The following is a 25,900-nucleotide window of genomic DNA, read 5'->3' as shown; positions in this document are numbered from 1 at the left end:
GAAATCCGATTCCGAAAAACCGAAGAAACATTTTCAGCTCAGCAATTGTCTTTTCATACTTTTCCGTTCAAAAAAGTTCACCAGTTTTAAAAACTTTTCGATTTTTCTCTATTTTGTCCGATTTTTTTTTCGAATTTTCCGACCTTTTCTAATTATTTTGCCAATTTTTCGTTTTCCCGATTTTCCGAAATTTTCTCAAGTTTTTCCAATTTTTTCCCAATTTTTCCGACATTTTCCGGAATTTTTTAATTTTTTTTTCAGAATGACTTGCACTTTTTTTTTTATTTTCGAAAAAGTGGATTTCAGCCCGCTACCAGGCTCGGAGTACCAGGCGAACAGAAACGGGCAGTAGGTGGATTCCATTTTATCAAAATGTTTTTTGTGAATAACTCGGCCATTTTTAATCCAATCGTAAATTGTGATAGCTCACAAAAAGTGAAAAAATACGGGCCATCTGCCTGGCTAACAAAGTCTGGTATTGGCCAAGTTAACACGGAGTGGCTAACAAATTTGTTTTAAATAATTTTTTTTTAAAGTACATTTGCTTATATCTCGGCCATTATCCAGCCGATCTGGCAACGCTGTACATTTTCGGAATCAGTGTTCGAATGTCCATCGAGCTGCATACCACGATTTTCGATATCGAACAACTCGTTTTCGACCGAATTTTTGCAAAAATGGAAAGGCTATACATCACGATATTTTTCGATTTTCGCCGAAAAATTTTTTGTTCGTGTTCGACAAAATTGGTATGCAATTCGATAGACTTTGGGACGCTGATTTCGAAAATGTCAAGCGTTGCCAGATCGGTTGGATAATGACCGAGATATAAGCAAATGAACTTTTAAAAATATATACTTAAAACAAATTTGTTCGCCACTCCGTGTTAACTTGGCCAATACCAGACTTTGTTAGCCTGGTAGATGGCCCGTATTTTTCTGCATTTTATGACATACAACAATCCGGGATTGGATGCCAAATGGCCGAGTTATTCGTAATAAACACTTTCGAAAAATAGAATCCACCTACTATGCATTTCTGTTCGCCTGGTACTTCACGCCTGGTAGCGGCCTGAAACTTAAAAAATTTCAGCCTCGAAAATCTGTGACGTCACGAGCCGAGCTTTGATCCACAGGTTTGTGTCTTGGCTGAACAGGTTTGTGTCTTTGGTTAATTGTGGATCCTATGCGGGACCTGTGTGGATCCTATGTGGGTCCTGTGTGGATCCTATGTGGAACTTATGTGGATTGTAAGTTGATCGAAGACCGTTAAATTCAAATTCAAATTCAAAAAATACATTTCCCGCCCGCGCCATGTGGATCAAATTACGATCCGCTTAATTAAAATTTACATTCAAAAAAGTTCCCGCCCGCGCTCCCCAAGCTTTTTGAAAAGTTCCAAGTTCAATCCGTGACGTCACAGATGGTGGCTGAAATCAGAGGCTGAAATTTTTTTAATTTCCGGGCGCTACTAGGCTCGGAGTACCAGGCGAACAGAAACGCACAGTAGGTGGATTTTATTTTTTGAAATTGTTTTTTGTGAATAACTCGGCTATTGGGCCTCTAATCCCAGATTGTGGTATGTCAAAAAATGCAGAAAAATACGGACCATCTTCCTGGCTAACAAAATCTGGTCTTGGCCAAGTTAACACGGAACGGTGAAGAAATTAATGTTAGAAATATATTTCTATAAATTGGTTTGTTTATATCTCGGCACTTTTTCAACCGATCTTGGAATGGAATATAATTTTGGAATCAGGACATGAACATCCTTCGATCTGCATCAAAGGATTTTCAAAATCCAACACCAAAATTTCGAGCGGCAGTCATATTTAAGGAAAGGATCAGTATTGCCATTTAAGGATTTCATGAAGATCCTTTGATGCAGTTCGAAGGATATTAAGGTCCTGATCCTGGAAAGTTACTTTTCTTCCCGATCGGTTGGAAAACGACCGAGATATAAACAAACGAAGTTTTTAAAATAAATATATAAGACAAATCTGTTAACTGTTAAGACAAATCCGTGTTAACTTGGCCAATACCAAACCTTGTTAGCCAGGTAGATGGGACGTATTTTTCCACGTTTTTTGAGCCATCCCAATCCAGGATTGGATTCGAATTATCCGAGTTATTCACAAAAAACATTTTGAAAAAATGGAATCCACCTACTGCCCGTTTCTGTTCGCCTGGTACTCCCAGCCTGGTAGCGGGCCGAAATCCACTTTTCGAAGGTGAAAAAAAAGTGCAAGTCATTTTGAAAAAAATTAAAAAATTCCGAAGAATTCGGGAAAGTGTCGGAAATTTCAAGGAAATTCCGGAAAATTTGTGGAAAAAGTCGAAAAATCGGGAAAAATTTAGAAAAACTCTAGAAAAATCCGAAAAATCTTAACAAATCGGGGAAAAACGGGAAAATATTCGAAAATATCGGAAAAAAAGGAAAAATCTGGAAAATTTAAAGAGTTTTGGAAAATGCCGGAAAACTCAAGAAAATTTCGGAAAAGTCTAAAAATCTAAAAAAATTATAAAAATTCGGAAAACCCAAAAACGATTGGAAAAATAGGGAATATTCCGAAAAATTGAAAAAGTTCTTAAAATTGGTGATAATTTAAATTGGCAAAATTCTGAAAAAATACCCCTCAAATACCCATTATAACCGTCATCATCGTCGTCACACTTTTAACAAAAAAGATTAATTTTAAATATATATGTATATTTAACATATTTATTTATCTACATATATATATATGCCTATTACAAAATTAGTTTTATTGATAAATTGGATTAGCCTATTAGGATTATTATCTAAACTTATACATACCTTCTTCTTACAATAAAATACTTACAATTTAATGTTTTCTTACATTACTAATGATGGTGCTTGTTCTGTAGTTATTTCGCTGGTTGGAGCCGGAAGCCGGGATTGTAGTGGTTAACTTGGATGATGATGATGGTGTCTTGCTTGGATGGTGTCTTGCCTCCCATCCTCAGTATCAGCTTAACGCCTTGGAGGTTATTTTAATGTTATTTTCAAATCGAAGATGCATGTCGTTTTGATAAATAGACGGCTCCAAGGGGTTTGTTTTGATTGCTGCTTTTAAAATTAGAACAACCTTAGGTATATTATTTCCTTTTTGTGGGTTTGGGAGTCACAGTCCACCGGAGATTGCGCAGGTGCAGCATCGAGTGATAGCGCCACTGAATCTGGTCAATATCTTCAGGTGCTGGTGCTGGTGTTAGGTGATAACCAGAGCCACGCCGAAGCTATCTGGCCCCGAGAACCGTCAGGTTGGTGACCAGCAGCTCCCTGCATAGATAAGGTCAAATTAGTTTCGGACTTTGGTAGCTAAATTAAGCTCATATTAATTTACCGAATATCACCACTTGACGCGTGGTAGCCACTGATTAGAGGCTGCCATCCCCATGGAGGCTCTTTCCTATATAAACAAACTCCAGGGATCGATCAGCAAACATTCGCCAGTGAATATTCCAACAATGAAAGTCCTCAACGTCTGCCTTTTGATTGTGGCCTCTGCCAGTTTCCTGCTGGCCACCGCCAATGTAAGTGTCCTGCCGGTGTCTCCTCCAAAGATCGAGGAGGTTGAGAAGTGCACGAGTACTCATTATCATCGTTATCTAAAAAAAAAAAAGAACCATAAGTGTGACAAAAACAAATCACAAAAAAAAGATAATACCCCTCTTGAAACCCTTTTTTTTGTTTTTTTTTTTTTGATTATTTGAAAGAAACCAAAACAAAAGTGTATAGTGCTCGAAATGTGAAGAAAAACTTAAATAAACGATCTTAAATATATTTGAATTTTTTAGGCCAACGCCATCGGCTATGATGACCTCGCCATGACTGGCATGGACAAGGACATGGACGGCATGGACATGGAGGGCATGGACGACATGGATTTCATGGACTTTGAGCCTCACGGCTTCGTCGGCGGCTGCTGGAAAGTCCTGAAGGCTGGATTCCATGGTGTTAACGGTACCATGTGCATCGTCGATGAGACGGCTCATGTGGTCCTTGATTGCACCAGCTATGTTAAGAATGTCGCTAAGTGCACCACTGCCATGCCCAAGGATGTGCTCGCCATTGTGAACACTGCCAGTGAAATGATTACTCTGGGCAACAGCCTCACCCAACTGAACACCCTGTGCGCCAAGGACGAGAACAGCTCCTCCTTCTGGCTGAAGAACTGGGTGAACTGCGGCAGGAAGATGTTCATCACATCCATGAAAATTGTGCGCCGCATGAACTCCATCATCAAGAACTCCGCCAAGCTGCCCAAGGACACCAGCAACTGCTACATAACCGCCACCCAGTCTGTGGTCGATTCCTGCAACGCCTACATGCCCAACATCAACCAGTGCATCGCCATCATAAAGGGACAGCAGTAGGGGCGTCATGAAGGGACGAAATAAATAAATACGATTATGAAAAAATGAAAATTAGGTATATTTCTTAGTGGGGATGATTGGGGAGTGGGGATTAAGGGTCTAAGGACTCGACTTTACCTTCAGTTTCCAAGTGGTCTTCCTATTGGATGTATTTTTGCTACCGATCCTCTGGAAATAAAAGGAAATCAATTGAAAAATCATATTAACTCCATTCCTTTGGGATCCTAACCTGTTGGGATCCTATTGGTTTCCTTTCAGTGTCCTAATAGACCTTATTAGGTAGTACCTATGCATTCATTGTCAAAGTACTTTATCCTTCCAATCCATTGAGCTTCCTCAAATATTAGAAAGGCTCTTTAATTTTTACTTCAAGGGTTCTACTAGTTAACTCTACTAATTCTACTGATTAAGCGTTTAATTCCACTTCCTAGGGTCAACCGGCAACCGATCTTCCAGCCTGTAGGAATAAATATAAATAATTGTACATACAAGTGTATATCTTTCCATCCATATCTCCATATCTCTTCTTCTAAAGATAGAAGATATAAAGACCTTCAAAATCATGGCCAAACAGTCATACTTTTCAAACTCAAAAGTATGTCTTAAAAGAAAACTTTTAAGGGCCATAATTTGTAAAATATTATAAAAGAATACCTTTAGCTAATATATTAAAAAAAAAAATTTATTAAATGCTCGCAGTTTTGTGGTATCTATCCCATCTCTTAGGAAGTCAGCTTGGAGCAGCTGACAATGTTTTGGGGGAACAGGGTGTAGTACTCGACCAGTGTGGTCACCGACTCGCTGACACAGGCCGAGGCATTGGGTCCGGTCTGGGGCAGCTTGGCGGCCAGGCTGGCGGCCTTCTCCACCTGCTTCTTCAGCTTCCACACCTGGGCGACGGTCTTCACGAAGCAGCTGTTGGTGATCTTGGCCTCCTCATCGTCGGCGGCGGCGCAAATGGTGGACTTCAGGTTGATGATGTTGCTGCAGGAATTGATGATCTCCAGGTTGGCGTTTATCAGGTTGGTCACATCCTTGCTAGCGGTCACGCCACATAGGATAATGTCCGAGTTGAACTTCTCGGCACTGGCCTTGATCCCCACCACCCAGTCGATGATGCAGCTGAGACCCTTGATGGTGCGCAGGGCGGTCTTGAGGGCGCTGTAGGTGGCGCTGAAGAGACGGAGGTCCTCCTCCTGATCCTCGCCGTTGTACGGCACCACCAGGGCATTGACCTGGTTGGGCAGGATTGGGGTGTTAGTATATGAGACTTAGGGATATTTATTTTCTTTGGTAAAACTCACAGCCAAAAAGCAGAGTGCCAGAACCAGTAGATACTTCATGATTGGGAATAACTATATCCACCACATGGGGCTGTGGGGCCTTTTATACTTCTGTCTGGTGGTCTGGATCTTCTGTCTGGTGGACTTAATTCTCCGATAACCGATAAGGGCCTAAGCCTATTGCACATCACCTATTAGTTATCTATGAGAAATAATTCTGGAACTCCCACTTGCCATTATTTGATAAAAAAAAATACGCCTAAAGGCCAAGGCCAATTACCACTGTTTTGATTGCCAGTTTTGTTTGTAACTTCTTGTATCGGTTGTCCGATATCTATGGTAAATTATTCAAGAATCTAATGATCTTTGAATATTGTAAAGCTTTAAGTTTAAAGACTTCTCTTAGTCAGATAATATGAATATTAATTTCCTCTTCTTAATATTTGGAAAGGAAGTGCCCAGGAAATGAGTTTCAGGAGGAAATGAATAAGTGGCCAGTTTTAAGATGGTGATTAAACTTGAACTAATATAAAAACTATACTAATAATAGATAGTTATAGAAGGTTCAAGGCATATATTTTGAAACATTAGCTTCTAAATATGGTATTCCTTTACTTGTATTTATTTCAGGTTTGATATTTTTAAACATATTTCATAAAATATTAACAAGAAAGCCTAAAAGAAGACAAGGACTGAACCCCCAAAAGTAGGCTTTGGCTATAGGCGAAAGCTAAAATATAATATTGCATACTTAAGGGCGCTGATTTTGAAAACTTAAATGAATAGATCATTAATTTCTTTTCAAAATTCAAAAGACCATTACCAGACCCTCTATAAAATATTCAAGAAGTTAACCCTAAAACCCCCCAACCCAACCCCAAAAATATAGCCCTTCCAGTGGCATTATCAACATCCGGATACCTCGGCGCCTGATTGATTTGGAAACTCGATTTGATTTGTGAACCCCCTGCCCTGCCCTGCCCCTGCCGACCGACCACTCTCGATTTTCTGGCCACGTGAGAGGCTCCCTGGCTGATAAGCTGGCGGTGGCGGCGATTAGATGGAGGGTCCGAAAATACCAAGATTACGGGGATCCTTATCGACATGCTTTAATTGCGCAAAGCAAAAAATTCATATCTCCAGGCCCAGAAGGTGATCCATTTCAAGTTCCCAAGTTCCTGAGTCATCCTACGAGGGCTAGTTTCTGATTTCAGACCAAGAATATGGGGCATTACCTGATTATAGCTTGGAAATTGCAATACAAATTATGAAATTAATAAAATAGTTTTAAATTTTAGTATTTTTTTTGTAGATTTACTTTATTGTTTTATTTTTATAATGCATATAGTAGTACTTCATCTTTTTCTGGTCTGTTTTCCACGATTCTGTTTCTGTTTTGCATTTCCGTTTTTAATATTATTTAGTTTTTAGTTTTTATTTTGTAATTTTTAATTTTTAATTTGTATTTTGTAATTTGTTGCTTTTTTATTTTTAAATATGTCGCCTCATTGCACTAAAAAAACCATCCGTGTTGCCATCTCCGTCATGTCTGGCGCCCCCATGACGCCCTCTCTTTCTAATTAAACCTCTCTCTCTCTCTCTCTTAAACGCAAAGTTAAACAAAAAATATATAATATGTATAAAGAAGTAGAACAAAAAACACACACACGTGGAAAAAAAAAACATAAACAAATCTCGCTTACAAAAAAAATACAAAAATAATTAAATACAAAAGGTGTTGCTCTTTTTTTTTTTCCTTTTTTTTTTTGTTTGTTTTTTCTTTGAAGTTTACGGTTACGTTACTCTCTCTCGATCATTTATGCAAAAATATATCGTATATCGTATATCGATTCATGTAAATATATATATATAGAGATATATTCATGTGTGTGTGTGTATAGGCGCATATCGTAGTCGTATATAAATATATATGTATATATATTACAAAGTTAATTGTTTTTTTCTCAGTGTCTCGGTGTGAATATTACAATTGTTGCCTCTCCATACTGCACAGACATGCACGAACATGTACGATCCTGCACGGACTATAGGGGTTAATATTTTAAGGCAAAGGAGGAAAGCAAAGAAAATCCCTATTTATAAAATAAGGTTGTACGTGCAACACACTTGTTGAACAAAAAAGCCAGTCACCGGGCAGTGCCTCCCCCCTTATTACAAGCCACAGACGAGGGCTGGACACTCCCGGCTAGGCTATATGTTTAAATATATAATAAAAAAAAATTACAAAAAGTAATCGCAATTTAAAAAAAAAAAAAAAGGTGGGCATGTAGATGCCGATACAAGGACAAGTTGTTGTTGTTGTTGGAGGAGGGGGGGAAGTCCGAGGAGGGGATGAGAGTGGAATAGTGGTGTCCACCCAGTGCCCTATTGCCCTGTCCACACTATCTGTTGGCTTCTGTAGGTGTATAATTGAGTTGTAGTCCTTTCCACTTAATTGCTGTTGGTGACGACCGCCACTGGTGGCACTGCCGCGTTGTTGTGGTTGTTCTGGTCGACGCTGTCCATGTTGGGTACGTAGTCCAGGGCCATCATGCAGGCGAACACGGTCATCACCATCTTGGGCTTGACCTCGGTGATGTCCTCGGGCAGGGCGTAGACACGGGCACCGATCTTGCGGGCCATGGAGATGGCGTACTTGGCATTGGCCAGGTTATCCTGCAGGACACACAAAGTATAAGCATTACTGACTCTAATCTCGGGACTCTAATCTATAAACCCACCTCCTGTGTGCCGCTGGTGCGGACCAGCTCGTAGTTGATGCTGCCCTCCTTGATGGAGTCGATCAGGTCGATCACGATCTTGCCATCGGCAATGGCCGGGTCGTTGAAGTTGCGCAGCTGCGACTGCTTGCCGGCCTCCGCCAGGCGGTTGTTCACCCACTGGACGATCTCCTTCTCGATGATGGGGTTGCCGGTGTTGGCCAGTCGGGAGAGGATGGACAGGGTGTAGGCGCGCATCAGCTGCCAGATGAGAGCTGTTCCCAGAAAGTCCAAGAGTTAGCATGGAAATCGAAACCAATCGAGTGGGGGGAGAGGATACTCACCCAATGTCAGGGTGGCATTGCCGTCATTCAGATCCTGGCCAGCAATGCCCACCAGGGAGAACTTGAGCTGCTTGCCAAGGTCCACCGCATAGTTGCAGTTCTCCAGCTTCTCCATGAACTTGCGCAGCGGGGTGAACCTCTTGTGCACCTTGCTCCAGTTGACGATGCCGGGCTTGATGACGTCGAAGAGCTGGAAGATGACGAGGCCATCGGCCAGGTCCGAGTACAGCCAGTTCACGTGCGGCGACACGCCCATCGAGTTCATCCAGTTGCGGTAAGCTGGAGAGGAATAGGTATAGGGAATATCAATAGGGGAGCTCCAAAGTGCCAATCAAAGTACTCACTCTTCTCCTCGCGCGTCTCCTCAATGGACTCCAGGCCCTCGATCTGCTCCGGCTTGTCCAGGCCGGGATGGTTGTTGAAGAGATTGGCCACAAAGGCCAGATTGAGTTTGTAGACACCGTTCACGACGTCCTGGGGCGTGAGGAAGCTGCGGCAGTTCAGCTTGGCCGCCTGCTGCAACATGATCTCGGCCCGGCTCTGCAGGTCGGACTCGCGGAGGGCGTCCAGGTTGACGTCGGCGTCGTTGCCGGCGATCTGCTTCAGCAGATGCGAGTAGATCTCCGAGTCGACGATGTCCGACTGGAAGTTGGTGCAGCGGCGCGAGATGCCGGCCCGCTCCAGATGGTGGTTGACCCAGCGCAGCAGTATGGCCTCCGGGGACATCTTCATGAGATCCTCCAGTCGCTCGTTGTCGAAGAGGAGGCCGGCCAGACCGGGGCAGCTGTCCAGGGTGATGTGGCTGAAGAGACCGATGCGGATGATCTGCCAGAGGAGGCCCAGGACCAGATGGGGCTTGCCCTTGGCCAGGTCGTGGGCATCGATGTTGACGATGTTGCAGCCGATGGCCTGGGAGGAGACCAGGGCGAGGGTCAAGTTCTCAAACTCCCGGTAGACGGTGAGGTTCTTCTTGTTGATCGCCCGCTCGTCGATCGTGTCCGGGCAGGAGTGGTTGATGATCTTGCAGAGCAGGATGCCGTCCTTGATGCTCTGGTAGAGGCGCTTGCCCTCGCCATCAATGGGCAGCAGGTGCTGCAGGTCCTTGTCGTGGCCCAGGTTCGAGTTGATCCAGTCGGAGAAGGCCAGCTGCTCCTCGAGGCGGACCGAGTGCGTGGTGCCCTCCGATGAGATGCTCGACATGCCGCCGAGGGTCTCCAGGTTCTCCTTCTTGGAGACGACCGTCTTGAAGGTGCTGGCCACGTCCTTGCTCTTCAGGTCGAGGCACAGCGTCTCGAACTCCTCCAGGTTGAGCTTGCCCTGGTGGGCGGTGCGCTGTTTGCTCTTGAACTCGTCGATCATCTCGCGCACCTGGTAGCCGGCCAGTTTGAAGCCCACCTGGTTGAGGGCATCCTTCAGCTCGTGCAGGTCAATGAAGCCATCCTTGTTGGCATCCAGCTGGAAGAGGGAGAGATGCTCTGATTAGTTTTCTGCCATCTGCCATGATTCATCTGCCCCGCGAGGTCATCCCCCATGAGTAATTCCCCCCCTCCGATCATATGAGTAACTCATTCGATCCATCTGTGAGTCATCAATCATCAAGTCTGGCCACTGGCCCCCACCTGCTCTATCTCTGGTATGCAAAATAATGCTTCTTCCGATCTCCGGCTACCGTCTTATCGCAGCTATGGGTGTTATCTCACCGACTCGGAGGAACTATTTCTCACCTGACTGATTGACAGCGTGCCGTGGGAGGGAGGGAGACCTCCTCCAAAACCCCCAAAAAGTGAAAGCCCAAAATAGTTTGGAAATCAATTTCCTCCAGCTCTCCACCGGATGACTAAGAGAGGTGAGATCTCTGGCCACGAATATGACTCATTATTTAAAAACTTGGCCATCGTGGTGGTCTCCTATAATCAATCCCCCTTGGCCAATCAATAGAGGCCCTCTGTTCTGATTAGATTAAAGCTCTTATTCCTAATATTAGTCATAAACTTAAGGCTTAGCTAGTCGGCTTTACTCCTCGGAACCCTACAACCCTACCAAGTCCTTACTAACCTTGCCCAATAGACTCTCTATTAGGGCATCTCCCTGCCTATAGTTGGGAGCTAGGTCCGACTAGGACGACTTCCCAAATCCCAAATCCTAAATCCCAAATTGGGGGGAAAACCAAAAAGTTAGCCCAGAGCTGAAGCCGGAGCCGGAGCCGGGTGGTGTCGTAAAAGCTTCGCGAAATACTCGAAATTGGAGCAAGGTGGCGATGGTATGGTGGTGGTGGTGGTGGTGGGGGCATAAAGGCACCTCTATGTACGTATCACCCGATACTGGACTGCGGAATTTATGGCAGCTCAGTGGTGTTGCCAATGGTGGAGCGTTGATTGCTCCGCTAGCGCTGTTTGCCGATAAGATAAATGTCTGTGCGCCAAAAAGGCGAACATGGAATCGAAAACAGCACTCGATTACGTATATGGTAATGATACCAGTTGGGTGGGTGGGTGCAGGTGCTCAGGAGGGGGGCTACCATCGAGGGTAATGTCCTTGGTTTCCAAGAATCATGATAGGGAGAGAGTGCCCAGCATATGACTGACATGGAGCGGAAGTGATTATGCCTACAGGCTATAGGGGTGGGAGTAGGAGGTGGGATATAGGGGTCAGCTGAAGGCGCGTGCACTTTATCGAAGGTGTCCACTGTAGTAGGGCCCCTAGGTGGAGTAGTTGTATGGGTATTCCTGTGCGTGTTTGTGGTCTTCAGTCATTGGTGTTATCGATTAAAAAGCCATAAAGTGTTCCGGGAAACCGCAAATAAACGAGAGGGAGTGATTACGTGAGTTGTGAGTAATAAAATGACAGTCCTACTTGAAATATAAGATACTCCTCAGAGATCATCCTCCCTTAACTACATATTTTAAAGAGATTTAATCTCCTCTTAAGCCACCCTCTCCCTTTATCCCCTTTGGAAGAGTTGAGAAAGCGCCACCTACATCGGGAATAAGCTCCTCGAGATTCTGCTTGAACTCCTCGATCGTCTGGTGCTGCTCAATGTTGATAATATCGGCCATTATTCCAGTTTGTTTTCACTCGCAATCGCAATTGATTATTTTTTGTTGTATTTGTTAAGTGAATTCCTTCTTGCTTCTTCGCTCTTTTCGCGAAAAATAAACACAAACAAAAAAAATTAATTGATCTGCACACACACACTCAGGCACACAGGCGCAATCTTGCACGGACACGCGCCGGAGAGCGAAGATCGCAAGAGTAGTCCACGAAGTAGACCGTTAGTTTGAAAGGGCGAGAGCGAGAACGCGCGCGCGATAAAGAGAGCTTGCGAGAGAGAGCGTTAGTGAGCGGCAAGGATATCGTGGGTGGCTGTAATGGCGTTGGGCTAGCTTCTTCTTCCTCCGTCCGGCTTCTCCTTCCTTCCTGCTTTACACTGGATCGCCTTCAACAAGCTGGTGCTGAGAACTAACTGAGTATTATATGGCGGCGGGCGGGCTATTTATGCCTTTGCTTTTATCATAAAAGCAAAATACATACACTTGGCCAATCGAACGGAGCCTTATCGGCTCCTACATATGCGAGAGCGCCGTAATTGGAGCAGCGGAGAGCGGCCGCCACCTTGCCTTGCCTTCCCAGTGCGCGCGTCATCCTGAATCACAAAAAAGCCCGTCCAGTGCTATGCTAAGTGCGAAGGAGCGAGTGCATCGCTTCCGAAAGTTACTCACCGAGGGAAAAACAGCTGCACTTGCAGATTGCAATAAAAAATGCCAGGTAGTGCCCGCCCGATAATTCGGAAAGGTAGCACACCCCTCCCGCCCCACCACGAATGGGCTCTTCTTTTTTTGGAGGCAACTACTGATAAGCCATGGCACCTCTTTTCGCTCTTGTTGGCCCTTAATCGATAGAGTGCACTCGAACTGTTAGGGTTGCCAGGATACTTGACTTGAACAGGAAGTGTTACTGACTATAGTGACTCACTTGTCTTCAAACATACTTATGCTCTGACAAGCCTATTCATGAATCATGAATGAATCTGTCGGATTTCCCCTCCACTGGAATGACTTGGCAACCCTTTCGGCAAAGAGTTCACAAAAAAGTGCTTACGCATCAAGAATTTATCGGCTAACGGCAGTACTCTTCTACCTTTTGGCAGGTTAACCTCTCTCCCGCTCGCTCTCTTTGGGGAGAGAGCGGCACAAGGTATTTAAACGTAATTGGTTTTTTAATAGGCATTGTATCAGCGAGTGAATTATGTGGCAATTGTCATTTGAGGCAAGTTATAGCTTGTAGAACATAAATCCATTTACGTTCCGATAAGACAGTACCCTGGCGATAAGACAAGGAACCAGACATAGGACCTACCTGCTCCTCCAAATAGATCTCATTCTCATACATCATAGTCACCTTTATCGATCAGGGGGGATGACTAATCCCCTACTGTGGGTGGGGTGGTGGGAGATAAAATAACAGAAGCCCCCTTCCTGGGGCCAGCTGAACAAACTGCAGCCCCACTCCCACTCCCCAGCCGGTAATCCATCTGTCAGTTACATAATACCATCTATAGCTACAGCTGCGTCTGCCAGTGAACTCAGATTGCATCTCAATCTGAATTCAAGATCATAATTAACCTTTTCCAGACCTCCAAAGGTTAGAAACCAGAACCGCACACGCCTGACCCCACGAAACTGGCCCACGGTAGAAAGTAGCGTTCACCTTTGGTGTCACCTGCCTGCCTGCCTGCCTGTCTTGTTCTCCCAAATTCTTCACCAACCAGCCAGTCAGCCAGTCAGGTAATCATAATTATGACAAACAACGCGCAAAAATTTCTGTTAATGAACGTTCTTCCCTGTCTCCAGCATGAGTTCCAGCTCTCTAGTTCCAGCTCCAACTCTGGGGGGGGGGGAGACTTAGTCATTGTCGTTTAAAGTCAATTTACAGCAAATGAAGTTCATTAGCGGGCTAAGCGGGCGTTTAAGGCGGCTTGTTTGTGTTGCTTTTAGTGTCGGAGATCGGAATCCCGGACAATGAGACGAGTACCGGGGGAGTGACGTAATTGCAATGTCACCTGGCCGAGATTTGCTAGTTATTTTTCGCTTTCATTGAACCGGTTTTCCTGAGTTTCGGTCATTTTGTATGCCCCTCACGAGATAGTCTGCCTTTGCATATCAACTATCAACAGTGCAAGCATCACACAGACCTCCCTCCTCACTCCTCCACCCTCTCGACCTCGACAACAATGGCAGCATTACATCAACACTCGAAACGTGAGTGAGTCAACATTTTGAAGGCATTCGAACATGTTAATCAGCATTGTTTGATAGATATATACATATATATATCATATACATGCATATGCTTATAACCAACACCAGACCCCACAGCCCCTATGACCTCTCTATAGGCAAAAGGAAACCAATTGAACAGAAATTAATAATGCCGATGTTGATGCCAATGCCGATGCCGATTCCGATGCCTCTGCCTCGGAAGATAATGACGATATGCCCAGATAGTTGTTTACCGTTGCACGGCCGTAAAAAAAAAAAACGACCACCAACGCCGTACGTACGTACACCCCACAATCAGACACCGGCCGTATAAACTTTATATTATAAAGTCGTAAAAATATATATCTACACTTTGCGGGGAATTCTCAAACATTAATTGATTAAAAGTAAACAGTAGAACACTTTGTATATCTTTACTCCCGATATATAGAATATATAGATATATAGTATATTTATGAAATCAAAGTGAGATAGCTTGTTAGAAGCAAGGTCGTAAGAGCAAGGTTATTCAGAGCAAGGTTATTCAGAAAGGTCTTTTATAAGAAAGCCAGGTTACTATTTGATTACAAGAGTATATAATACCCGGTACTTAAATCTTACTTATAAAATTTAAAATATTATTAAAATTTAAAGTCTTTAAGAAGGTAAGATCTTTCTTATAAAGCAAGCTAGGGATTTCCCTATAAAGTATAGCTACCAATGACTGTATAATACCCGGTACTCCTTTTTACATATTTATTCTTAAAGAAGTAATTTAAAAACTGACCAGAAATAACTTGAAAATAAACTAAAACTATAACTAACTATAGGAAAACATAAACTATAGGAAGGGAGAACTCCAAACAACCTATTACAGGCTCCACTACTATATGATATCACTATACTAAATGATACTAAATGACATCATCTGGAAAAAATATAAAACCTTACGATAAATAAAGTAATCATCAAAGAGGCAAGAATAATACAAGTTTTTATGGTAAGGAAAGAGTTTTAAACGATATGCACCTACTATATGATAACCGATACTCCTCTTCTTTAATCCATTTACTAAAAACATCTCTTTAAATCTTAATAAGCTACTAAAAATAAGCATAAAAACCTAAATACCCTATTAAGGCTAGATCTTTTAAGATTTTAAAAGAAGGAAAGTGCCATAAACGATATCGTTTTCCTATATGATACCCGGTACTAATTCTAACCTATCAATTCTGCTACCAAATCCCAATAAACTCTTAAAGACAAGACTCCAAGATTTTGCCAAGAGTCTTAAAGCTGAAAACCCTACTATATGATACCCGATACTCCATTTATTTTATTAATTTACTAAAAACATCTATTTAAATCTTAATCAAATACTAAAAAGTAAAAAAAAATAATAAAAAATAAAAAAAAAAATTAATAGTATTACTACTATTACTGTTAATACTGGTTTAGATTCTAACCCACTAATTCTGCTCCCAAATTCCAATAAACTCTTACCAAATAAACCCACACTATATAACCCAATCCTAAAGACTATATGATATCCGATACTCTCTCTTAACTCACTTAAACCCCAAAAACACCCATAAAAATCGTACTAAAATAAATCTACAAAATGAATATGAAACCATCATAATGTGAACTCGACCCTTTTGTCGCCTGTCAGGCAGAAAGAAACGGTGTCAGTGCGTTACTTTTCGTTTCTCTTTGTGGTTTGTTGTTGTTTTTATTGTTGTTTGTTGTGTCTGTCTCTCTTTCGGTTGTTTGCCGGTCGTTGTTCGCATTCAATAACCCCCTCCCATACCTCCCATACCCAGCCCCTTTCCAGTCACCAACCCAGGGTTGTCGCAGTCAATTGAAATTTGTAACACGTAAAGCGAATTTTGACTTTTCGCTTGTCTGCTATTACCAGCAACTGGCAACTCGGACTCGGAGTGTAATAAATATTTATGTAGAAACTTGCAGTGCGTCGGTCTGTCGGTCCGTCCGAAAGCTAAGCAAATTGTATAATCAGCAGTGACACATATCCGCTAACTAGACAGCGGGTCTCTGTCGTGGGCGTGGATCCCCAAAAAAAAAACAATAGCTCTTATGAGGCAAATAGCGGTGTGGGCTTTGATGGAATTTCAGGTGTAATTATTATATAATTCATAATGCCCTTCAAGATCCTCCTGTTGGGCAGGGCGTGGCCTTCACCGGGGACCAGGACAAATGACCAGGGTTGGCTAATTAGCCATATGAGTGGTATGAGTATAAGAGTATCAAGTACCGCTAATTGAAGTGCATTTAGTCCCCGGCCAGTGCCAGCAGCGAACTAGTTCCCCCCAGTGCGCTCCACTGTGGTGGGTGGATGGGTGTTAATTGTATTGGACATGCCTCAATGACTTGCCACTCAAACCATGACCTCCACCAGTAGAGCACGCGACCAGAGACCAGAGACCAGAGATCTGTGAAAGTCAACACTGCACTTCATTATGACAAATTAACAGTTAATCAGCGAGTGAAAGAGACAGAGAGATCAGACCGACCAGACACGGTCGGTTGGGTATTTGGAAATGAGGCACTAAATCATCCATGCCTCTGGCAACCATACCCATATCCAAATCCACTAAGTGGGGCCTCCTAGTGGTAACTGGTGGTGGCAAGTGAAACCCCAAAATGGCAGAAATGACAAACAAGCCCCTCCGCCCTCCCGGCTGCCCCTCTCATAAGGTAACTGGCCAGAAGAGTTCAACAAACCCGGGGAGTATCCAAAAAAGGAGTGTACACCCACATGCGAATACCCTGCTTTGGATGCTTATGAGGAAGAATCCCCTACCTCTTCAAAGGTAGGGTCCATTCTTTTACTCTTTTTCAAGCTCCATCTCTTAGTGGATATACCCCCTCTGGTAGAGTATCTACAAGGACAAAAAAAAAAGCGAAAGATGGGGTATGGGGATGGGAAAGTGTCCAAGTCTCTGCCGCCAAGCAGCTGCAACTTATCGCTCCACCATGCAACGCAATCAACGCACCACCAGCACCACTTTCACTCTCGACTCCAAGGGGTACACTGGTACTATCCACTGGTACTAATCCTTCCAAGATATGCCGATATTTGACTTCCATTTTTGTATGTTTATTCTCCAAATCACGTAACACTTACGTGGCGTTCTTCGACTTTGAATAGCGAGGGGGATTCTTGGGGCATGATATCATCGATCGTTAATCACGACCCACTGTGCGGCACGACACTACTGTACCGCTCTCTGGCATGTTGCATTAAAACGACATTAAAAAAAAATTATAAATCCAAAATAAACAAAAAAACAAAAGCCACTTGAAGGCTGGATGTTGATGGAAGCCAGCAGGCTGCAGGGCCCAGAAGAGGGGCTGAGAATGGGGGCAGTAAGAGAGCCCTAATGCCTGCCGCTGCAACAACAACAACAACAACAACACACAGTGGCGGCTAAAATAATAGAAACCGCAATCGAACTTAATAGTCTAAAATCTTGGCCATAAATTTTGTGGAATAACTTGACGTAAGTCTTGGCCATCTTGGTGACTCATCCGGTCATGGCACTTGGGAAGGTAACTACTTCCAAGGCTTCTTAGGATTTCGACCGCTGGTGTTTATATCAAGTATGCAGCAGAACCCCCCCTTCAATGAGCAATTAACACTGCCACTCCCACGCAGAATGAGAAAAATATGAGCTGGAGACTGGGGCGTGGGTGCGGCGGCAGCTCAGATTCAGATTCGGAATCAGTTTTGAGGCACAAAGTAGCGTTAAGCGGGGCATCTTGAAACAATTTTAGGAAAGCAAGCCAGCAGATACAAGTATCTACAAGTACATAAGATACATAGTACTACATGGATATATACTACATGGATCTATAAACAAAGCCACTCCTTCCATATCCCACAACCTTCATGGAGGAGGGTGGGGGGGGGGGGGGGGAATGGGGAATGGAATGCAAAATATCATTAATTGAATGCGGAACTGGATTTGTTTATTTTTAGTGGCTTGCCTTCATGGGGCATTAGTCATCCGACTCGGGCAGCACTCACTGCCACTCCACCACACCCACCCAACCCACTTGGCCTCCCCCCCCCAAACATTATCCTGTTTTCTTTCCAAAGCTGGGCACTTCTCGCGAAGAATATATCGTTCCGTTGGCCACGCATCGGAATTTAAGATTTAAGATTTTTAAGCACAAAGGGGCTCTATTGTGCGAGCGATTAACGCCGCGAACGCGTGCTACTGGGGGTTTATAAACTACACTTTAAAAAATTTAAATAATAATTTAATAAATAATAGTAATAATAAATTAAAATTATAATAATTGTATATCAAAAGTTGACTCTAAATTGTATTAAAAACAATATACTTCTTGAATTAAGGTTCAAGATTTGAAATAAATTTCAAAAATAGCAACTACTTTAGAAAGTTAAGGGACTAAGGGTTTTTTTTTTAAAGTTTTTCTTAATTAATTTCTTATTTCAGATTAATTTTTAACAAAAAGATCTTGAACTGTTTCACGATAATTATTATTTTCATTAGTAGATGCTACTTTTAAGATGAAAATAGATGATATTAAATTAATACTTATTATATTAATAATATTAATAATATTTCTCGAAAATGGATCAACTAATCGGTCTTAAACTTGTTAATAATATTATTAATATTATTAATAGTCGATAAGTCGATCTAAAATATAGAATACCTTTACCGAAAATATATATCTATTATAGATAGGTGTTATTATTATTATTATATATTATTATCATTATTATTATTAAAGGTACATAGATCAGTTTACAAAACTAACCCAACTAAGTGGGTATAGCACTGGCAGCGAGACCTTTGGCTATTAAATCTATCTATCAAGATATATATCTTCCTATCTATCTATCTATATCTCTATTACTCTATCTATCCAGATATCTAAATATCCATATCTATACAAAGTATACATAAATGCAGGTAATGATCGAAGAATTTTCCAAAAATTCACATTTTTTGAGAAAATGCCTTGACTTTTACATACAAAAATATAGTTTTTTGATGAAATAGTTTTATTAAATTGTCCAAAAAAATAATAATACATTTTTTTAAAATAAATTCCTCTGTCTGTTAGTTGGAGAATATAACCAAGAAGATTGGTTACAATTTTAAGACCGATCAGTTGATCCATTTTCGAGAAATAATGATCACCGTCTTGAGAAACGCTGTCAACTCTGCCATGAGGATATTAATCCTCACATTAATGAATATCTCCAAAAATACTTATAGGATTGGGATTAAATTTTGAAATGATATAAACAAATATATTTAGATTTAAAAAAAAAATAAAATATAACCAAAATTTCTCTCAGTGCCTTGAATTTCTCTCCTTGACTGCCAACTGCATTTGCAATCAGGCGGTCAGGCAGGCACACGCTCTTATATTTTTTTTTATGTCTTCCAGTGTACGAACTTTTACGGCCAGCACTGTTCCACTCTGCACTCGTGGAAGCAATTGCAGCGTGGGCGTTTATTGTTTCCCCCACCGCCCCCTCCCCCTTACCACTTGTATTTTTCGGTTGGATTGTGAATTGTCGGGAATTACGAGCTCAGCGAAAAAAACCAACGAAATGCAGAGCAGGATTGGAGACTGGAGACTGGCACTGGAGGTTAACACCAACTGGGAACTGGGATCTGGTGTCCAAATCAGAGGAATGACCTTTGAACCAAGATGACGGTGCCACTACTGTAAGTGTGACTAACGCCTATTGCTGATTCAAGTTGTCTTTAATTGACTTGTGGGGGGGTTAAGGGTCTAAACATGTACAGACATGTCTGGACAAGATCTTATAGCAGCATTGCCCCATTTTCCAACAGCCTTAACCCCTTATGACCCACCATTCTCGCATGAATCTCAAGAAACTGAGAATCTAGAGAAGCTAAGAATCTGAGACGTAGTTTTTCACGCTCTCCATCTCCAAGCAGCAAGCAGTCGGCGGGTCTGGTATGTGTATATGTGTGTGTGTGTGTGTGTTTGTTGTATTTTTATTTTTAAGCAGAAACTGGTTTTTCAAAGCGCCCCCACCTGCCCGCCACCCCACTAGCTGCTGCCAGTCGTCAACGTCGGCAGCGACGCTTACGTGGTGTCATAGTATGGAAATAAATGTTTTTTTTTTTTTTTTCTGAACAAAAAATGCACGTTGGCGCTACCCAAAAAAAATACCAATTCTCGTGAAATTCGCACGAAAAAGACTTGACTGTTTAGTTTGTTTGTTTAATATTAGTCACTGACGCGGCAGAGCGATAGAGCGGCAGAGCGACAGCGACATTGAACTTGCGCTTGGCGGCGCATGCGCTGCTGCTTCTTCACTTCAACGGCGGTTCCTGCAGTTGCAGCGACGCCAACGCCGACTGCAGGGGCCACCACCCAAAGTGGAGACAGATTTCGCTGTCAACTCGTGGGGGTTTGTAAATAATTTTTTGTTTTTTTTTTGGAAATTTTAAGAAAATTCTCCTATGGCGATAAGAAGGCTATTTGCATGCCTTATCGGGTGCTTGTTTTCGGGGCATATCTGTGGCAGAGTTTGGTGTCTGGCAGAGCTATCGGCAGAGACCTATTTTCCGGATAAACCCTTCATGCCCCCCAGCATTCCCTTCCACCGACCGACTGTCTACTGTATTTCTCTCAGAGACCGACAGACGAGAAAGAGAGAGTGCGACGATAGGGGAGATGAAACTTGTTTGCTCAACTGCTCCCCCACCTTCCCCCACCACTTATACGCACACACACCCTCTCTCGCACATGCAGCAGCAGCAGCAGCAGCGCATTAACCGTTAGCCTTGCGATGCTTTGTCTTCTTCTCTTCTTCTTCACTTCATGGGGGGTTGCTTTGCACTGGGCTGCTTTGTTGTTTTTGTTTTTTTTGCTGTTGAAGGCCAAAGCCGCAGCCAAAGCCGGCGTCGCTGCTCCCCCATTGTCAACGCCGACGCCCACATGCACCGCTTCTTTTTTCTGCTTCTGGCTCTTGCCTCCACCCTCATCCTGGTCTTCTTTATTTTTTTTTTTTTTGCTCCCCCTTCCCATGCGTCTTCGCTGTGTTTGAGTGAGTCATGCTATTGGCATTTAATTTTAATAATTGTCCTCCTCCTCACACACACACACACTTATTGATTGTGAATATTTTTGTCACTTTCCCACTACTTCCTCTACTTACCTCTGTAAATTTCTCCTTGATCTCGGCCTTTTCATCAATGGACAGCGTTTTTGTGAATTTGTTCAGCGCTGCCATCTTTTTACTGTTGTATTGTGCTTTTCTTAACTTTCTTAATTATTTATAACAGCGGCGCGCGCGGCTGATTGTTTGATTGGTTATTATTTTAAATAAATTATGCGTTTATTATTAATTTCACTGTGTCGCCGTTTTTCGCAGTTACTTTATATTCTCTGCTTTGACTTCTTCTTTCGTTCTTGCCTTTTCGTTTTTTTTTTTTGCCGCGCTCCTTTCGCCGCCTTTGGGTGTGTGTCTGTATGAGTGTTATTCGGCGTCTTTATATGTATGCGTGTGACTGTGACACTTTCTTTTCAAAAAAAAACTTCTGCTTATTAATTATTATTTTTTAAAATCTTAATTCTCCAGCACGCTACGTCGCCCGCTAATTACCATTCCAGTTGGGATTACGGATTACAGCCTTTCCTTTCCAGCCACACACAAACACACTCGCACTTTCGTTGTTGTTGCTGTTTTTGCACTTTGGTGTCGTGTCGTTTCCGAAAAAAAAATGTTTTCAAAAAAAATTCGGTTTTGTTTATTTACAATTGGTAAAGATTGCACTGCAATCGCCGGCTTCTGTGCGTTCGCAACGGATTGTTAGCAATATTAACAATTTTCGTACCAGCGAGCAACGGAGCTCAGAAAACAACAACGCGCAAAACGACAGTGTGGCCAGAGAAGCTGTTAGCGAATAATACCAAGTGCATTTACCGATAGTTGGACTCCAGCTATCGAAAAAGCTCGTGTCTGATTAGCTTGATAAAGCTTTTTAAGCTTAACCGATTTTTAAATATGCTTTTTAAAAAAATAAACAACCTAAACAATAAAGCAACCTAAAAACATGATTTTTTTTTTCATTATGAAGTTTATTAGGAAAAAGAAAATGTTTCCTAATAAAAAATGTATATAAAAAGGAACTTCAAAAATGGCTTAAATGTTTTACTTACATATTTTAGCCAGTCCAACTAACTAGCCAAGTTAGTTGGTCTAATCCAATTCGATTTTGAAATCTGCCCGCCTAGTGGCATCGCAAGTGTGGTCTGTCTGGGCGTTTGAGGAGCGAATCGTGAAAAATAGATCTGGCCACACCGTTGCAGCTCTGGCTGTTGCCTTTTATTTTAATCCGAGATCTTCACTGTCCAGCGATCACCGTTGCCCATTTAGACCGTTACTTGAGGTCAGAGATCGCTACCCACGTCGCCGGCCCCCCAAAGAACGCCCCCAGCCGCAGAGGTCACCGCCGGAGTCGTTGTTTTTGTCGCACCAACAGCTGCTGCTGCATCCCTGTGCCGAGCTGCGCATACGAGGTGGTAGTGTGTGTGCGTTTGGGTAAGTCGCCAGTGTGTGTGCGTACGTGTGGGCACTTGTGCTCAAACAACAACAAAGCGTAAAACGCATTTTCATTTTGCGATTTCAAATCCCAGAGAAATTACACCAACAAGAAAGCAAAACAAAGGACGCTAAACAAGGGCGCAGAGGAAGAGCCAAGAGCCGAGACCCGCGACCAGAAACCAGAAGAAGCAGCGAGAAAGACAAGCGCCAGCCAGAGACATGGATGTGGAGGAGAACTACGAGAACGCCGCCGAGACTCAGATGCAGACTCAGCAAAACACTCTCCAGAACCCGCACCCGCATCCGCATCCGGCCATGGCCACCTCCGATCAACAGCAAATGCAGTGTGAGCCCCTCTTTGGGTTAACCACCAACACCACCACCACCACGAATCCCATGATGGCCATACCGCTGCCAGCACCGCCGGGAATGATGCCGCATCCAAATCTCAGCCCGAATGCGAACGCAAATCCGAGTCCCTCATCCGCAGCCGTAACCTCAACCTCAAGCGCATCCGCGTCCGCACCGGCGGCCATCAAGGGCCTGCCCACAAATGACTTTGACATCGACTCGCTGCTGTTGCAACAGTTCAGCTGCATGGGCACCACAGACCACGAGGATCTGATCAGCCAGTTCCAGAGCCTAATGAACAATCAGATGAATCGCGAGTCGGCCAGGTTCTATCTGGAAATGAGCAATTGGTAAGGATGGTCTATTGATAGTTACTGGTTAAGAAAACAGGAAGTCCCTCGAGGGCGAAAAAAAGTTGACGAAAGCAGAAAGAAGCCTCAGCTTCCACGAACCCGATACTTTTCTAAACAAAGATAAGTCCCAAAAGTGGGGGAAACAGCTCACTAAGCTGAATCATTCCTCTTGCGGGGATCAGCGGGTATTTTGGCATTGGAAGTCCCTCTAAAAAAACAAACAAACCCAGCATGGAGTGGCTTGGAATCGAAATCTCTATGAGATCAAATATTAACATATTTCTTCGATTATTTCCACCAGGAGTCTGCAGACCGCCGTGGGCTGTTACCTGGACTTTTGTAGCCTCCAGTCGCTGCCCTCGATGAAGATCGTCCAGGGCAAGCATCTGAGCGCCCAACAGCAGGCCTTCCAGCTGCAGAACGACGGCACCGAACGCTGGCCCAGCAACTGCTATCTAACCTCGCCCATCCAGACGCAACGCATCAATGTGCCGGCCCTGCGTCCCGGGGAAACATGTGATATCCTGGCCGATCTGATGCCCACCCAGCCGCCGATCATGTGGCGACTGTGCACTCCAAACGGCTGGTACTTTGGCGGTGAGCAATGGTCCCCATAAACCATATAACCCAGAACCTTGTTGGCATTGTTTTGTAATGCTGTTACATGCCCCTCTTTAGATGCCATTTGGATGATACCGCCGGGCACACAGGCCAGCCAGGACGAACTGCAGCAACGGATGGTGCAGCTAATCACAACGGAGGCCAAGCCGGATGTATATCCGCAGATGAACATCGTGATAACGGCGCACACTCAATGAACGCCAGAGAGAGTCCCGGTGGCCAGACATCCAGGATCCTCTCCATCTCCTGCCAGCTCAATGTGCGGGTTCCCACAAAACAGAAGCATCATGGATAGCATTTCATACCCCCTGCGAACTGTAACATTTACGATAATGACTAGCCTTTAGTCCCAGATCCCCCGAACCCCATAACGACCACCCCCCATCCATCCCTTCCAGCTCCCACGATTAGACTTAACGTTGTTCTCAGTAGCGGAGAGACGGACAGATCGGTTCGGTTTTTACACACTTGACGCCGTACATATGTTGAAGTATATGTAGCCAACGCCATTCACGTGTAGCCCTACTATTATTACTACTACTACTACTACTACTACTATAATACTATAATGCTATTCGATCCGTTTATTTTATGTTTTTGAGTTCCAAAAGCGGCAGCCTTTCTCCCTTCTCCTTTTATTTGGTGTCAGTCGAGTCGACTCAGGTCAGCTTATAATATATATCTTTGGTTTAGTCGCGAGAAGGGTTTAGTCAGCCTGCCGGACCTTGAAATGCGACCTTTTTTTTTGTGAAAAATCAGCATAAGTTTCGAGGAGAATCGTGTGTGTTCTTCTGTTTTTAGTTTTTAGGCTAAAAATTGCGCGCGTGCGTGTGTGTGCGATTGTTTAAATGCAGAATTAATTTTTTTCTTTAATTTAAAGCCCCTAATTCCCCCGTAACCGAAGAGTTGAATTTAAGCAGAAAAAAACCTTGTAACAAAATTAGGCTTAAGTGTTTTATTGAGCAGAGCAAGAAAAAAAAAATGTGGAATGATTGAGATATGTATTTGTTTTAATGTTTTTTATGTGGGAATGAACTTTAAAAACCTTTTTTGTCTATAGTTTTGTAACATAAGATATAAAATATATATAATTTTTTATATAGTTAATAAGATTTTTTGAAATGTAAAGTTTTCTGATCAAAATGCCATATATAAATAAAAAAAAATACTACCTATAAATCTTTTAAATTCTTGGTTCGAATAATTGGCACTACTGTTAAGTGCTGCCTATCACCCAACAAGCTGTCTGATCCAAATAGGCAGCACTTTTAAGTTTAAAAACTGCGCGGCTAATATTTTGCCATTCACAGCGAATGAATAATTTTGATTGAAGAGTGTTTATGATTCAAATCTACTGCCTCTCCGAAAATTGCATTTAAATTCAAATCCGGAGATTGACGAATTTCAAAGGAAATTCCTTATTTTTTGCACAACTTCCTTTGATTTGATTTTATATTTTGATCACATTACGTAATCGGATTAGGGAGAAAACATAACTTATGCCGGCGACTACTTTCTTGTGATGTATGTGAGCACCCCCCTTCTTCAGACACTCCTCCGAGCCCTTGCTGCTGTTCTGCATGAAAATTGTAATTGAGTCAAAAATGCAAAAATTTCAAAAACACACACACATGCTCCGGATGGCTTGTCTCGAAGGACCATAAGGGAATTGAAACATCAACACAATAGCAAAACAACTCCGACTAGCTTTTGACTTGAATTACAAAAATGGTGCGGAAGTGCAGCAGGGGCAGAGGGGGTAGAGGGTGTAGGGAAGGGGGGTGGGTGGCACAAGACCCTTGCCCCCAAGAAGAAGGACGAACCCCATCATGTCATGGACAATCAAATCAAAAAGGCGTCAAAGCCCAAGTCCTCTGCTTCTCTCTCTTTCTAGCCCTCAGAGTCCTTCTCTTTCTCCCCCCTTGTAGAGGCTGTCCTGCTCACTCTGCCAGGAGTCAGAGGCACAAATTGCGCGTT

At 43.1% G+C, this 25,900-nt stretch overlaps 4 protein-coding genes across 5 annotated transcripts; 2 read left to right on the top strand and 2 right to left on the bottom strand.

Moving 5' to 3' along the window:
* Window positions 1–3,430: 3,430 nt before the first annotated feature.
* LOC108131858 (uncharacterized) lies at window positions 3,431–4,434 on the top strand. Its single transcript, XM_017250935.3, has 2 exons — window positions 3,431–3,557; window positions 3,822–4,434. Exons 1-2 carry the CDS (start codon window positions 3,492–3,494, stop codon window positions 4,398–4,400), a joined length of 645 nt encoding a protein of 214 aa, XP_017106424.2. The 5' UTR covers window positions 3,431–3,491; the 3' UTR covers window positions 4,401–4,434.
* A 627-nt stretch (window positions 4,435–5,061) lies between these two features.
* On the bottom strand, window positions 5,062–5,797 carry LOC108131859 (uncharacterized). The gene is made up of 2 exons (XM_017250936.2): window positions 5,705–5,797; window positions 5,062–5,635 (listed from the first exon to the last, which is right to left on the bottom strand). Exons 1-2 carry the CDS (start codon window positions 5,741–5,743, stop codon window positions 5,123–5,125), a joined length of 552 nt encoding a protein of 183 aa, XP_017106425.2. The 5' UTR covers window positions 5,744–5,797; the 3' UTR covers window positions 5,062–5,122.
* Window positions 5,798–7,470: 1,673 nt separating this feature from the next.
* Window positions 7,471–21,942, bottom strand: Fim (plastin-2 Fim). Of its 2 annotated transcripts, none has more exons than XM_017251010.3 (5): window positions 21,210–21,942; window positions 9,092–10,202; window positions 8,748–9,026; window positions 8,425–8,678; window positions 7,471–8,359 (listed from the first exon to the last, which is right to left on the bottom strand). In XM_017251010.3, the coding sequence occupies exons 1-5, from the start codon at window positions 21,282–21,284 to the stop codon at window positions 8,135–8,137; spliced, it is 1,944 nt and encodes a 647-aa protein (XP_017106499.1). In that variant the 5' UTR covers window positions 21,285–21,942; the 3' UTR covers window positions 7,471–8,134. The 2 variants fall into 2 exon arrangements, with proteins under 2 accessions (XP_017106499.1, XP_017106498.1); XM_017251009.3 differs by lacking the exon at window positions 21,210–21,942 and adding an exon at window positions 11,726–12,213.
* Window positions 21,943–22,223: 281 nt separating this feature from the next.
* LOC108131849 (protein ILRUN) lies at window positions 22,224–24,919 on the top strand. Its single transcript, XM_017250922.3, has 4 exons — window positions 22,224–22,595; window positions 22,691–23,299; window positions 23,604–23,899; window positions 23,981–24,919. Exons 2-4 carry the CDS (start codon window positions 22,818–22,820, stop codon window positions 24,118–24,120), a joined length of 918 nt encoding a protein of 305 aa, XP_017106411.1. The 5' UTR covers window positions 22,224–22,595; window positions 22,691–22,817; the 3' UTR covers window positions 24,121–24,919.
* Window positions 24,920–25,900: the final 981 nt, after the last annotated feature.

This window comes from Drosophila bipectinata, chromosome XR (genome assembly GCF_030179905.1).
Source record: "Drosophila bipectinata strain 14024-0381.07 chromosome XR, DbipHiC1v2, whole genome shotgun sequence".
Lineage (NCBI taxonomy): Eukaryota > Metazoa > Arthropoda > Insecta > Diptera > Drosophilidae > Drosophila > Drosophila bipectinata.
This window is presented reverse-complemented; position numbering and strand designations above follow the sequence as displayed.

What these genes read in the sequence shown, in the direction of transcription:
- LOC108131858 (XM_017250935.3), top strand. Translation starts at nt 3,492, where the DNA reads ATGAAAGTCCTCAACGTCTGCCTTTTGATTGTGGCCTCTGCCAGTTTC. An exon ending in TCCTGCTGGCCACCGCCAAT is followed by an intron (nt 3,558 to 3,821) that starts GTAAGTGTCCTG and finishes TGAATTTTTTAG; the next exon opens with GCCAACGCCATCGGCTATGA.
- LOC108131859 (XM_017250936.2), bottom strand. Translation starts at nt 5,743, where the DNA reads ATGAAGTATCTACTGGTTCTGGCACTCTGCTTTTTGGCT. An exon ending in TGGCACTCTGCTTTTTGGCT is followed by an intron (nt 5,636 to 5,704) that starts GTGAGTTTTACC and finishes CTGCCCAACCAG; the next exon opens with GTCAATGCCCTGGTGGTGCC.
- Fim (XM_017251009.3), bottom strand. Translation starts at nt 11,803, where the DNA reads ATGGCCGATATTATCAACATTGAGCAGCACCAGACGATCGAGGAGTTC. An exon ending in TCGAGGAGCTTATTCCCGAT is followed by an intron (nt 10,203 to 11,725) that starts GTAGGTGGCGCT and finishes TCCCTCTTCCAG; the next exon opens with CTGGATGCCAACAAGGATGG. An exon ending in GCACCAGCGGCACACAGGAG is followed by an intron (nt 8,360 to 8,424) that starts GTGGGTTTATAG and finishes TGTGTCCTGCAG; the next exon opens with GATAACCTGGCCAATGCCAA.
- LOC108131849 (XM_017250922.3), top strand. Translation starts at nt 22,818, where the DNA reads ATGGATGTGGAGGAGAACTACGAGAACGCCGCCGAGACTCAGATGCAG. An exon ending in TATCTGGAAATGAGCAATTG is followed by an intron (nt 23,300 to 23,603) that starts GTAAGGATGGTC and finishes TATTTCCACCAG; the next exon opens with GAGTCTGCAGACCGCCGTGG. An exon ending in AAACGGCTGGTACTTTGGCG is followed by an intron (nt 23,900 to 23,980) that starts GTGAGCAATGGT and finishes GCCCCTCTTTAG; the next exon opens with ATGCCATTTGGATGATACCG.